The sequence below is a fragment of the Echeneis naucrates genome, chromosome 12 (assembly GCF_900963305.1).
Source record: "Echeneis naucrates chromosome 12, fEcheNa1.1, whole genome shotgun sequence".
Taxonomy (NCBI): Eukaryota; Metazoa; Chordata; class Actinopteri; order Carangiformes; family Echeneidae; genus Echeneis; species Echeneis naucrates.
Genome location: NC_042522.1, coordinates 12,128,177 through 12,142,687, shown reverse-complemented (window position 1 = coordinate 12,142,687; position 14,511 = coordinate 12,128,177). Strand labels below are relative to the sequence as shown.

General features: G+C 40.1%; 2 protein-coding genes across 2 annotated transcripts; both read left to right on the top strand.

Annotated features, from left to right (window-relative positions):
- Positions 1 to 2,103: 2,103 nt before the first annotated feature.
- On the top strand, positions 2,104 to 3,845 carry LOC115051969 (bone morphogenetic protein 10-like). Its single transcript, XM_029515796.1, has 2 exons — positions 2,104 to 2,443; positions 2,794 to 3,845. Exons 1-2 carry the CDS (start codon positions 2,104 to 2,106, stop codon positions 3,843 to 3,845), a joined length of 1,392 nt encoding a protein of 463 aa, XP_029371656.1.
- A 3,513-nt stretch (positions 3,846 to 7,358) lies between these two features.
- Positions 7,359 to 14,262, top strand: smad4a (SMAD family member 4a). Its single transcript, XM_029515780.1, has 11 exons — positions 7,359 to 7,701; positions 8,477 to 8,822; positions 8,942 to 9,116; positions 9,249 to 9,278; positions 9,358 to 9,561; positions 9,779 to 9,886; positions 10,343 to 10,393; positions 10,502 to 10,685; positions 10,777 to 10,945; positions 11,314 to 11,452; positions 12,111 to 14,262. The coding sequence occupies exons 2-11, from the start codon at positions 8,583 to 8,585 to the stop codon at positions 12,320 to 12,322; spliced, it is 1,512 nt and encodes a 503-aa protein (XP_029371640.1). The 5' UTR covers positions 7,359 to 7,701; positions 8,477 to 8,582; the 3' UTR covers positions 12,323 to 14,262.
- Positions 14,263 to 14,511: the final 249 nt, after the last annotated feature.

The window sequence follows — 14,511 nt, the reverse complement described above, 5'->3', positions numbered from 1 at the left end:
CTTTCCATGGGTGAATTACGGATTTATGCCATTTTATCTTTCTTGTACAGACAGAGAAACACGTTCAGTTAGAAACTATTTCCTTTGTTTACAGGAAGTTATGTGCCAAGCATTTACATGTATTTATTATGGAAAGTATATGGCAATAGATTTGATGGGTTATTGTCATTTAGGATGATATACACGACACCTGCTGGACGTATAACATCTGAAATAGCCGAAATATGCAAACTATAGAGTATCAAGACTCCAAAGAATATATGAAATGTACAACTTAAATTTTAATACTATACAAATATGAGATGATTTAATACTCTAGTTTGTCAAGCGCTTTAGAATTAAAACAACATGAGGATCTGGTGTTGTCCATTCCCATGGGTTCTAGGCTAAGGAAGATTCTATTCTGAAATAATTTTAACAATATTTTTCGTCAGTGTTTGAGATCATTAGATTTAGAGCTCTCTTCAGCCTAGTCATCAAAACCACGCAAGTTGTCTGGACTTCAGTTTATACTTGACAGATTTGTCATCAGATTAGACTGTGCCGTTGTTAGCAAATTGTCTCTATTCCATTTGTCTGATGATAGGCGAAAAGGGATTGTAAATGTGTAACAAAGGACTGTTAATATTAAATGAAGGCATTTATATTGTAATATTTATTGTAATACCCATGTTATTAATTAAAAGTTATTGATGTGTATTAGCTAATACCAGTAAGTGGTCCTACATTCAATACAACTCTGCTTTGCAGTGGTCCTTTTTGCATTGCGATGTTGAATGAAAAATTAAATAAATGATGTGCATTATTTCTCATTTTTATATGCATTCTCCTTTTGTATTATGAACTGAATTTTACGTCCTTTTCTATTTATTATTTATACATATTATGTATAAGGGCTTGCTTGTCAAGCTCCAGAAGCTCCAGAAGTGGTTTTTAGTAGGCTGAGTGCCAAACAGAAGCGTTGGACAGCTGTAAGAGTTTAGTACGATGATGAGCAAGTTTTCAGAGCAATTGCTGAGCAGAGCTCCAAAGGGGCAAAATCTGTGCCAAGCTGCAGGTACACTGGCCAAAAATCACTGACAAATGTATTCAGACAACAGTCTGAAAAACAAACTGAACTCCCATCAGACACAAAACCAACAATCAGTAATATTTTCTACACGTTATACTCTGTAAAGGCTTAATTCATACAATTATGCCATTATTTGGTATGCAAACCCACAATAATGTGACCTAACTCTGCAGCTCTTACTGCAGCAGTGGAGGCTATAAAATATCAGATTACTTCGTCTAGCCTGTGTACATACCCAGTTTTTCATGGAATCATACAAAGTTAGTCGGAGCCAAATAAAGGTGCATGGTGCGTATTCTATTGCACAAACGACGCTTAGCTGAAAGCATAAATTTAAAGCACATCAGGTTAGACTTTTATTCAGCAGGCTGGAATACAGATCTACACTGGCCTCTTGTGGACATTGTAAACATACAATACATTAACAATGCATTTACTGCCAGTTGATTTGCATTAAGCAGGAAAATACTACTCATAACTTTCCGTGACTTATCTTAAGGAACTAAAACATATTAATTTTCACCTCCCCATTCAGTGTGTGTATCAAAAGGACGTTCCACAGGATATCTTCATTCTTTTAATCATAGCATTTAGTACAGTATATGATGTACCAGTTCATAAACTAGTTATCATGTTCACAAAGTCAGTGCGAGGCAACCTTTTTTAAATGATTGGTTAAACTCCGGAAAGGTGTTGATGGAAAACAGACATCAGTAGAAATCAAGGATTGCCATAAGTTCGTGGTGGTGAGAGAGAGAGAGAGGAGGGCCGAGCAGGGCCTCAGTGACATCTCCGCACATGTCAGCACAGCACATTGGACAGCACAGCCCTGCCGTCAGAGCCAAACCACAAGATCAAAAAGGGCAAAGCTGTTTTCTCTTTGCCCCCAACAGCAACCTGTTGTCCTTAAACGACGGACAGCCGTCCCTCAAAACTTTGAACTGTTTGCAAGTATCCTCTCCAAAGGATCCATCACATCTTTTCATCTGATCTCTCTAGTCTTTGGATTTAAGCTGTTCCTCCACTCAACCATGGCTGCCTCCATCTGCTCAAACTTTGGGTTTATTTGCTCTCTGAATATCCTGCTCTTGGTGTTGACTGGTTTGAGCTGGAGCAGTCCCATCAGGTCTCCTGAGAACCATCACAGGGCATCAGGCGCTAGGGATGTGGGGGATAATCCACTTCTTGACGCACAGGACTTTCTGAGCCAGTTCCTGTCCACTCTGAACCTCACAGAGCTGAGGCCCCAATCCAGGCCCCTGGCTGCCCGTAAGGAGCCACCAGAGTACATGTTGGAGCTGTACAACCGATTTGCCAATGACCGCACTTCTGTGCCCTCGGCGAACATTGTCCGCAGTTTCAAGAATGAAGGTACAAACTTTTAACGTTTTAACGTTTAACGCCTTAAAAATTGTACAATTTGTAGACGAGAAATGTTAGATACTTTGTTTCAGAGCAACAGATTATACTTGTTACAGACAGACATGAAAATAAGATATATTATACATATATTTCTAAATGTTCCATCATTGAAAAAAAGTGACATCCCTGGTTAAGGGAAATTAAATGGATGTAAATAAATAATACAAAGTATTTATTTTGGTAACTGTGCATACAACACAAGGGTTAATTTTAACATTTAACATAGTTTAGCTTGAGTTTTGATCACGTAACTGCATTCAAAACACGCTGAAACACATTTATTGATATTTTAATTTCAGATTCCTCCCCCTACAGTTTAACTGCCAGTGGTGTAAGGATACACCCCCTGCTCTTCAATATCTCCATGCCCCACCATGAGCACATAACAATAGCTGAACTTCGCCTCTTCACGCTGGTCCAGAAGGCCCAAAGGCCATATTCTGGCCTTGACTGCAAGGTGACCATTTACAATTTACATGAGGGTGTTGCTTGGACAAAAGAGGTGGGGAAAGAAGGTAGAAGGAGGGATAGAGAGGAGGTGGTGGAGATGAGAGATTTGGAGGAACTGGTGACAAAGCAAATCCATGCCAAAGATAACGGCTGGGTGTCATTTGACCTGACTCATGCGGTTACACTCTGGCGGAAGTCGGGGTGTGCAACTCACAGACTGGAGGTTCACATTGCTAGTCTGGGGTCAGAGGGGGAAAAGGCCACACAAGTCACAGAGGAGGGTGAGAGTCTGGATGAGATTGATATCGACAGAAGCTTGGAGGGAAAACACAATGCGGTGATGATTATATTCTCGGATGATCAGAGCAGAGACCACAAACAGGACAAACAGGAGGTAAACCAGATGATTGAACATGAGAATGACCTTCCTGAAAACATGGCCCGGCGCCAGCAAGCTTTTTGGGAACAGGTTGATCACAACACTGACCATGCTAACAATGACGAACTAGACAAACAGTCCCTCATGCAACTGCAGTCCAACCTTATCTATGACACTCCTCCCCGAATCCGTCGCAATGTTAAGAGCCAGCCGTGCAAGAGGACCCCACTCTTTGTGGATTTTAAAGACATCGGCTGGGATACATGGATCATTCAACCTCTGGGCTATGAGGCGTATGAGTGCAACGGCGTGTGCAATCCGCCTATGACCTCTGAGGTCTCGCCTACCAAACACGCTATAGTGCAGACTCTGCTGAGTGTTAGGAGCCCAGAGAGGGCATCACGCGCCTGCTGTGTGCCCACCAAGTTGGAGCCGATCTCACTCCTTTATCATGATAACGGAGTGATCACTTTCAACCACAAGTATGAGGGGATGGTGGTTGCAGAGTGTGGCTGCAGATAATCCTGAAAGTGATGCACAGACACAGAGATAGAAACTGCACATCGCACAAGTCCTCTCATGTGCTTGTTTCCACAATATCTATGATCTTATACAGTGGCATGTAAAAACACAAATCTGGACTTAGTTGTAAATTAGCGATGGACACAGATTTTGGCTACATAATGTAAATGTGCAATTGTATAAAAGTCAATCAGTCATAATATAAATGCTATATACTATAAACCTTTCAAAGTAAGGCTGTATATCTTTTTAGACAGTCTATCATGATTTCTAATGATTATTTGGCAATTTTTTTGTATATTGGAATGTTTCTGTCCCATAATTTATTGTGAATGTAAAGCCAATGTTTGTATATCCTGATACAGCTGCGGAGGTGAGCTGGTTAAATATTACCACACTGATATCAGTGATAATTGATATATAATTTGGATTTGCATTTAAAAATCTGTACAAAAGATGTACCCCGACTGCAGAGGTCATGTTGTTCCAGTGTGAGTGCTGTAACAGAATATACAGTACTAAATAAAATAAGTAGTCCACACAGTGTCTCGTGTTAAAATCTAAATGCATTTTTTCAGAATTTAAATTAAATACATTAAAAAAATCCCTAATGCATATTTTGAACCCTCTCCAAATTAAAATTAACATAGCTATCATAATAGCTACCATAATACAATTATTTGCACTAATGTTAGTATGCTGTCTTTTTTTTAACATGAAAAGTCTCTTAAATTAAACTATAATGGAATCACCATCTTGCCAAAATGCTTAATAAGTAGATGTGTATATTGCAGAAATGTAAATGGTATCGATTGTTTTTGTTTCATATGGCACTGACATGAATTAAAGACTGTGAGATTTCTTCTTGCCAAACCTGGTGATTCTTTTTTTTTTGTTTTGTTTTTGATAGACTCTGACCAGGATAGGATTTTTGGGCTGTATGCCTGAAAATCTATGACTACTCTTAGCAAACATTGCTCTCAGCTCCTATGAAATCTTTCTTTCTTTACATCAGCATTAACGTTATTATGGCATTAAATTATTCACTCAGCAATTTTTGATCATTTGTGCGCCCAGTTTCATTGTCAGGTGATCAGTACTCCCCACCTAAGAACCTTAATCCCCATCTCTTTAGGGTCGCATGCCTGGCGGGCCTCTCTCTACCCGCTTCCATGCCACACAGATAAGGAGGTGTCAGAGCCTGGAGTCTCGTAGACCGTCACTCAGGATGAGACGCCACTCCAAGTGGCAGCATTTGTGAAAAGGTGGTGTCAGATTCCTGGTCTCCAACACCAACATACTCTATTGACGATCCTGCCGTCGGGCTGCTCGGTGCCCTCTGAACCCACCCACTTCCTTTTTCTGACACGGGCATGCTGACACCCTTATCAAGGCCACGGGAACAGTACAAATGGAAAAAATACATGTCACATCAGCACCTACCTTCTGCTGTTAACAGGTGGAAGCAGATAACAATAATGGAATAACACTGTGGAACTTTCTAACTTAATAGGATCTGTACTCGGCATGCAGATTTGCAGAGGCCAAGTGCACAGGGAAGAGACATCAACTGGGAGAGAGCAAATTGGCCTTCCAGCATAATAGAGGGAAAAAAAATTCAATATGTAGAAAGTATTCCAAGTGTGTAACCTTACAATAATACAATGTTAATTCCATGACTACGAACTGGACGTGCATAACATTGAGTTTGCAACCAGACCACATGCTGATGATATTTTGCTCATCAGAGACATTGGCTAATGCCTTTATAACGATGAAAATGATTTTACACCAATAATAAAAATACCAGAACCACATTCAGCTGAGCATTGTCTGAATTATTCATGAGTAAATTTATAATCAGGCTTTCTCTGAAGGACTATTTGCTTTTTAAAGCCCCACAACAACGGAATAACAACTCTCAATCTTAAACAGGCAGCTGATAAAGGGTCGATCCAAAGCAGTCAATTAATTTCTTTCTTTTGCTTCTCTGTTTGTTTTGTCACAACATTCGCTGTCTGTTCTGAAGAGTAAACAAATTTAAAGTTGACCTGAGCTTACGTAAAGTCTCTGTGTGGACTTTTCACACCCAACTTACACCTTGCTTAATGTTTCAGCTCTACAAATGGTAACCATGGTACCATAAATGTATATCAGTGTAGTATGATAGAGGTACTTCTTTAAGGCTGACTACAACGATGAACTTTTGACATAAAGAAGAAATAATTACGAAAAATTTACACTGAAAATTTAATTTTCATAATGTATTATTTCCTTTAACCTTTGCTCAGCAAAAAGTGTCAACAACACTTGAACGTGTTTATGTGATGGCAGCTTTGTTCAACACTCTCAAGTGTTGTTCAGGGGTCGGTAGCGTGAACTTTAAGCTGTAAATCCCTGGCTCATCTCAGTGGGAGATAAGGAAGATTGCGAATAAGAGAGTTTTGGACAGGGGACAGTAGTCATTACTTGAATGTCACGCTATATCTCATTATAACCACAAGGGGGAGATGTTTTATTACCGCACAAATCATCACGCTTCAGAGAAAATTATATTATCCCTACTAGTTTGAGTGTTGGCTTTCTCAGAAGTGTTGTAAAAAATCATATTTTCTTTATTATGTTAAAAGTGTATGTGCGCACTATTTCACAGCTGCCAACTTACAGCAATTCGCAGTAAATTGACTATGTATTATGGGGAACATAGCAGCACACATTTATGTCACTAAAGATTAGCACAAGATGTTTGTGTGATTGAAATACCAATATTGTCCAATTTAAACCTGTAGGATACTTGAATTATTTGAGTTAACTGTCTGTGGAATAGATTTTAAACTTCATGTGATAAAAAAAAATCAACAATCGCTGAATTTCATTTATTGTGTCAGTTTCAGGTTGCTGGTATTACACATGTTGTCCCACTGGCACACTTTCATGGCTTACTTCTATTAACCTGTTGTCACCTGACATGTCCCCATGTTACCCAAAGAGACCCTGGAGCAGAGGGCTGGTCCCTCCCCATGTCCTTCACCAGGTAGAATTCAATCAGCAAGCTTCCAGCTGTGGAGAACAATCAATGGCAATAAAAGGGGCCCTCTGCAGAACAGGGTCTGAACATGGGCTGGTCAACGAGGCCCATTTATCATCAAGGCCATGCTTTACACTGAAATGTTTCATTCACAGGACCACCTATTACTAATCCAAGGTCAGATGGCCATGGCTAATTGGAAAATGGCCATTTTGATGGATGAAAGGAGAATAATGGACCAGTTCATACGGTGGATCTTGATGTTAGCACACATACACGGTACTGCCTCAAACACTGCACAATTCAGCAGTTTCGACATTGCAAAGACTACTTTCACTGCAAAATATCCGAGTCTGCCATCATGGTGCAGACATGAGGAAGATTTTAGGTGTTTCGTGGAAATAGAAAAATAAACACCAACGCCACGCCCCTCGCATTGCGTGCGCGCATGCGCAGTTGAAACGTGGTGGGTGGAGAGGAATTTTTTGTTTATTTTCGTGGCCAGCTAACCAGTAAACGTGTTGTTGTTAGCCGAAATACTTCGGGTTACAGCTTCAGCAAAGAATAACGAGGCGAAAACACAAACGAGTGCACGTTTGGGGACTATGATATTGGAGCATTTGGCGAGGCAACAAGCTTTCTGAGCCATCGCAGAGGAAGGTTAACCCGCAAGACATCGCGAAGTTGATGAATGTCTCTTAGCGTTAGCCGTTAGCGTGTGAGCTAGCAAGCTAGTTAGGTCTGGAAATCGTGTTAAAATTTAGCTGGATAAAGTAGCTTGTTTGTCACCAATCGCCCAGACCAACCAGACAGTGGGAAGAACTCACGGTAAATCCGTAAATCTGTGTGTGTGTGGTGCTGAAAGTGCTTGGAGAGGTGTGCTTTCTTATACAGCGATAGCTGCCTGAAGCTGCGGTACCCGGCGATGGCTAACCCCGCCAGTAGCTAAATAACGGTGGCTAACTTCAGGTTCCTCTACAGTCATACTCTGAATAATCAAATTCATTCATTCCGAGACATTTATGTAAATGATAGCTCTGCAGCTGAGATGTTTTTAGAAAGCAAAAGCTGTGTTAATGAGCTCTACCCATCAACATGAATGTTGGCTGCCCCCCCCCCCCCAAAAAAAAAAAAAAAAAAAAAAAAATCTACTTTAACCTATTTAGTTTTTCTATAACACCACCCATCCACCACCCCATCCTTGACCGTACCATGTGAATGTTTTGTTTTGCATTTCAGACAAAATAGAACAGCCATATTTGCAGATGACGACCTGTGAGGGCTTCTGCATGCATGGATGTAAGCTTTCTATGCAGTGGTTACACTTAGTTCAGGAGTTACTGTTGTTTAGATATTTTCACACAGTGTTACGCCAATTCAACCTAAAATATTCATCTGGAGGTTATTCTACTCTCATCTTTCTAGTACTTTAAAGGTTATGACAATTCTGTATCTTAAATTCAAAGGGGGTTGATAATTTAATACTAAGATAATGTGGCACAGATTCTACTCCAGTACCATTTTATGTATTAGAATATGAAAAGTTTGGTTTGTATACCCACCTCAAGTCTGACACTCTGCTTTCTCTCCTGTATTGCTAAAGGTAGACAGCCTTTCGTCAACAGGCACTTCACATCATTGCCTATACTGGTGAAAACATAGAGGATACAACTGGAGCGCCTTCTGAAGGTTGAAACCTAAGCAGAAAGATGTCAATCACGAACACTCCCACAAGCAATGATGCCTGCCTGAGCATTGTGCACAGCTTGATGTGCCACCGACAGGGAGGAGAGAGTGAAAGCTTTGCAAAGCGTGCAATTGAGAGTCTTGTCAAGAAGCTCAAGGAGAAGAAAGATGAGCTAGATTCCCTTATCACGGCCATCACTACCAACGGAGCACATCCAAGCAAGTGTGTCACCATACAGCGAACTTTGGATGGACGCCTACAGGTACAGTTGCAAATATGTGTTGCCAAGTTTTTGTATTCCTGTAGTTATAAGAAGAAATTGTGAGAGATTCCGTTGAAACGTTGCCTATATAACATCAGACTTTCCTCTCTTTGCTTCAGGTTGCAGGGCGAAAAGGCTTTCCGCATGTTGTGTATGCTCGACTGTGGCGATGGCCTGATCTACACAAGAATGAATTAAAACATGTGAAATATTGCCAGTATGCCTTTGACCTGAAATGTGACAATGTTTGTGTCAATCCATACCACTATGAAAGGGTTGTCTCTCCAGGTATTGGTAAGTGAGTGCCTCCAATTTTTATTTTTATTTTATTTATTTTTTTATTATTGATTGCAATTATCTACAGCCCATGCTTGAAGTTTTACACAAAGTATTAACCTACGTAAATCATTGTTGATGTTTTTGCAGACTTATCAGGACTCACCCTTTCAAGTTCTGGTAAGGCAATTTCTTGTTTGTGCTTTGAAGATTTGGTGAAGGTCCATAAATCATAACTGTGTTTGTTGTTTTCCGCTAGGTCCACTCTTGGTGAAGGATGAATATGACTATGACAACCAGCAATCTCACTCCAGCTCTGAAAGCCACCTGCAGACTATCCAGCATCCGCCATCGCGGCCTGGTCCACAAGAGACCTTCAGCAGCCCTGCTCTTCTCCCTCCATCGGAGGGCAGCAGCTCAGCTTCAACATCTGCATTTTCTACCATCAGTGCTGGAACCTCAAGTGAGACCCCACACATACATGTTAAACGTAAAGAAGAATCACTTTTTTTTTGCCATTCACATTAAAATAATGTCCTATCTGTATCTCAACAACAACATTTCAGTTGGACAAAGTTAGAGACATTACATTTTATTAATATTCTAATTTTGGATTTACAACCCAGGCTTCAAGTTGGAAAAAAATTGAAAACACATCTTTTTTGAATGCATATTTACAGATCCTACCCCTAACTGGAGCAGGAGCAGCAGCTTCACCCCTGCAGTGTCTCAACACCAGAATGGTCATCTACAGCATCATCCACCCATGCCCCACACAGGGCATTACTGTGAGTGGATGGAAAACATTCATATGTTTTGTGAAATTCTTGTGTCAAGCCTGCAAACCTATATCACTCATAAATATATCCTCTTTCAAGTCAGTGGAGAAAATGTGCTTTGACTTGTGACTGAGGAACATTAATCTCTAAGAAGGGCCAGAGTCATCAGTTTACCAGTGAATCAAGGACAGGGCTGTTCCCATACAGACCAATGTATTGAAGATATCGCATTTTAATCTTTATTTGTTGGAACGTTTGTTAAGATTTGTTACATTTAGTATTGTATTACGTATTTACAAATATGTTGTAGTCTAAATGGACTTACATTTTTATGAACGCTTACCAGTTTAAGCATTGTTGCCTGATGCTCTGGGCCCATTTCTGAATATTGCATCGCTTCTAAGGATCTGAGGTGGAATTATAGTTACTTCCTCAAATTAATATTTATATTATCTTGCCTTGCAGGGCCTGTTACCAATGAAATTGCGTTCCAGCCCCCGATATCCAATCACCCTGGTGAGGATTTAGCTGTAGATGGAATAAAATATATATATAATTTCTTTGTGTATGATAAAACGGTAATTGGTGCAACCCATGCAACCCAAGTTTTTTTTTTTTTCCCAGCTCCAGAATACTGGTGCTCCATTGCTTATTTTGAGATGGATGTCCAGGTTGGGGAGACATTTAAGGTTCCATCTACGTGTCCAATAGTGACTGTGGATGGTTATGTGGATCCATCAGGCGGAGATCGCTTCTGTTTGGGCCAACTGAGCAATGTTCACAGGACAGAGAACATAGAAAGGGCCAGGTATACTACCTCATATTTGGAAGTTCTTCTTCTATTAAAAGTCAGTGACATCAATGCAGGTGTTTAAACCCCCCAACCCCCCTGATTTCAGGCTCCACATTGGTAAAGGAGTGCAGCTGGAGTGCAAAGGTGAAGGAGACGTCTGGGTGCGCTGTTTGAGTGATCATGCAGTGTTTGTACAGAGCTATTACCTGGATCGAGAGGCTGGACGTGCTCCTGGAGACGCAGTTCACAAGATTTACCCCAGTGCTTACATCAAGGTGAGATTGCAAGATACTCATCCAGTGAAAAGCCAAAACAGTCCGAGTCGTCTTAGTAGAAAACACATTACAATTGCTTTTGACATTGGCTGTATTTGGATGCACGCCAACATCTGAGTCATGATGCAATTAAGTCTTAAATGTGAATTAAGTAGAGCTGCTGTAACAGCTGTATGTTAATGCAGATAACCTAATTGTATGCTGTCGTAATTGCATTACCACATGGAGCATTTTGAAAATTTAATGTGGAGGTCCAACTGAAGATAATATTAAATGCTGCAGTATTAGGAGACAGTCAAATGGAATCAGCATTCAATATCTGTAAATATTTAATATCAGCTTTTTGTATTGGCCTTGTGCTATCCCAGGTGTTTGACTTGCGTCAGTGCCACAGGCAGATGCAGCAGCAGGCTGCAACAGCTCAGGCAGCAGCTGCAGCTCAGGCAGCAGCCGTGGCTGGGAACATTCCCGGGCCTGGATCTGTGGGAGGCATCGCCCCTGCCATTAGTGAGTGTTTCCACTGCTGCACTTACTCAGTCATCAACATCTAACTTACTACTGCTAAAAGGTCACTTCATTCATTGGAGTTCAGCCTTTCTTTAGCCAAACTGTGGTGGCTGCACTATGTAGAAATATATAAATATTGGGTAAGGATGAACACATTCAGGATAAAATGACTTATATTAAATGACTATTATATTAGCTTATATTAAACTGTAAGATCTGGCTAAAGGGCTGGATATGAACCAAAATAGACTCAGACCCAGATGCTGCAAGTATAAATTTGCCATTAAACAGTATTTGTCTGTTTCTTAATGTTGTAGGTGACATGCACCACTTCATGGAAACAGTATTCCTTCATGGCAGTGGCCTCAATATGTGGCAAAAGGGGAGAACTGCACAATATTAGGGATAAGATTGTAATGTTTTGGCTAATCATTGTACTACTGTGCAGCTGCCTTATTTCAGGGAAACGTGCCTGTTGTAGAATTAACCTTGGCGTTAATATGACTTGGTGTATTCCAAGCTTGTATTCCAAGCTTCTTCACAGAATAGCTTCAGCATGTGCATATTTGCACATACATGTGCCAACATTGCATGTTCCAAATTTTATCACAGTAACTTGTAACTTGATCAAATGTTCCTGTTTGTCACTCCCCTGCAGGTTTGTCTGCTGCTGCAGGCATCGGGGTTGATGATTTGCGCAGACTGTGCATCCTGCGGATGAGCTTCGTGAAAGGCTGGGGGCCCGACTACCCACGACAAAGCATCAAAGAAACTCCCTGCTGGATTGAAATCCACTTACACCGGGCTCTACAACTACTGGATGAAGTTCTCCACACCATGCCCATAGCTGATCCTCAACCACTTGACTGAGTTGAAAGACATTAATTGTATAAAACAAACACACACACACAAAAAATAAGAATAAAATCAGACTGTATGCTTAACAGATCACTCCACCTGTAGGCCTGGAGTGCCAAAGGAGGACTGCAACTACAGGCATGCTGAGTATGTTGTAGGTGTAGGAACAAAGACATAAAGGCTGGCAGTATACGCTGAACACATCAAAATCCAGCGCTGGGAGCAGTTGTCAGTATACTGAAGGTGTCTCTAGGTCTGTAAGTCAGTGACTTCCAAACAACAGCTGGAGGAACATGTGAGTCACACTGGGAGGAGTTGTAGCACAGTGGAAAAATGTGGCCAAGAGGATGAGCATATTGAAGGAAGCCAGTATTCTGACACCGTTCATCAATTGGAACTGCTTAACAGCATCAAGTAATCACGACTACATGTCAGTCAGATATCAAATTTGATTTGATTTCATACTGACGTGTGGCTAACAAATGTGACCACACTGATTTTTGATGTGAAAGGTTATGAATGAAGTTTAGGGTGTCTAGGGTGAACAAGAGGTGAGTCATATTCTATTATACTCTGTTTTTCTTCACTGTGGACATCAAGATTAAGATTGGAGCCTGCCATCATAATTGGCGAGCAATTCATCGAGCTTAAAAACTGTAGATCTGAGCACGTTGTTGCATGACATGTTGGATCCAAACTACTCTTTTACCCTGTCGTTTTAAATGTGATGTTCAGCAGGAGTATACTGTTGGTGGTGCAGTCCTCCTTCAATGGCTGTCCAGTGCTGAGATGGCTTCATGTAAGTGGAGTTTATCCCCGTCTTCACAGATCAGGACATTTATGTGAAATCATGTTACTCAATACTCATTTTCTTGTAAGATGTAATCTGAAATATTTTTCAGTTCTTGTTGATGTTTTTTGATTTCTATTCCCTTTTTGAATAGTTGTTTTTAATTGCATAAAGTACATTTAAAGAAGCCCATTTTAGCTGAGCTCAACATCTCTTTATAGAACTGTACCGTTATTCCATATCACCAGTCAACGCTGTTTTCTACTGAAGTTTTTCATGCCCCAAGTTTAATTTGAAATTCTGAAATATTTTCAAAAAACGTAATAACATCTGCGTAATATTATTTGTAATTGTCATTATTGATTAGATGCCCACATAGTGTCCATTAGCACTTTATTAATTTGCCTAAGTATTTTGTCTTGTTTCATAGTCTCCTGTGTGGTTACTTGTACCCATATAATGTCGTAGCATAGTTGAAACCCTTTTTCCCTCCAAATGATCTTGGTGAGACCCATAAAAACTGCTCAGAATCTGTATTTTCAGTATCAAAGGTTTGAAAGTTGTATTTCTCAGATTTTTGTCTATCTAGAGTGAAATAACCACCACTCTACCTATAGACAGTCAGTCTTTGATACTCAGAAATACAGCAACACTTTTAAGTTAGCTCACCTCCACTCGTTTTCATTTCTTGGATGACTTAACATAAACAACAGCTGAGGAATAGACGCAAGGATTGAACTGTGAGAGGAAGCGCAAGCCATATTGATGCCAAAAGTACCCTCGGAAAACTGGAAAGGTCATCGGACTGCAGTAATGTCAGTATTAACTTTGCTTGTAAAAGGTTGGTTGATTTTAATGATAATGATTTTAGTTTTTGCTCAGCACTATTCAAACAATATTTTGGTATTTGGAGACCTGTTTACTTACAGCTGTTGCAGTATTTTATACTCTTTTTGCTACCTTTACAGTGATAAACCACTGGTCAAAATTAAAAAGTCATGAAAAAAAGAACAACTATGCTGTACAAGTTTCAGGAAATACAAGTTCATGCTCATCGTAATCTTTACAATTATGTCATACATTCTGAATACATAACTGAGTTTGAATGATATCGGTGTTTATATGTATGAATATGGTTGAATAAAATTTAATGGGCTAACTATCAATGAGTCTTGTGCGTATGACCCAAAATGAAGAGAACACGCCAACTTTGAACAAGAGAACGTTTATTACTGCAAAGACATGTCACAAATTTTAAGAAAACAACACTAAGAAGCTAGCCTGAGCTGAGATCTGAAATATTCAGAAAACCAAACTACATGTGTCTTCAATAGTTTCTATATTAATCAATACGACACACTAAATGATAATGTCTTTAGAAATATAAAAGTCCCCCAATTGTCCTCATTTT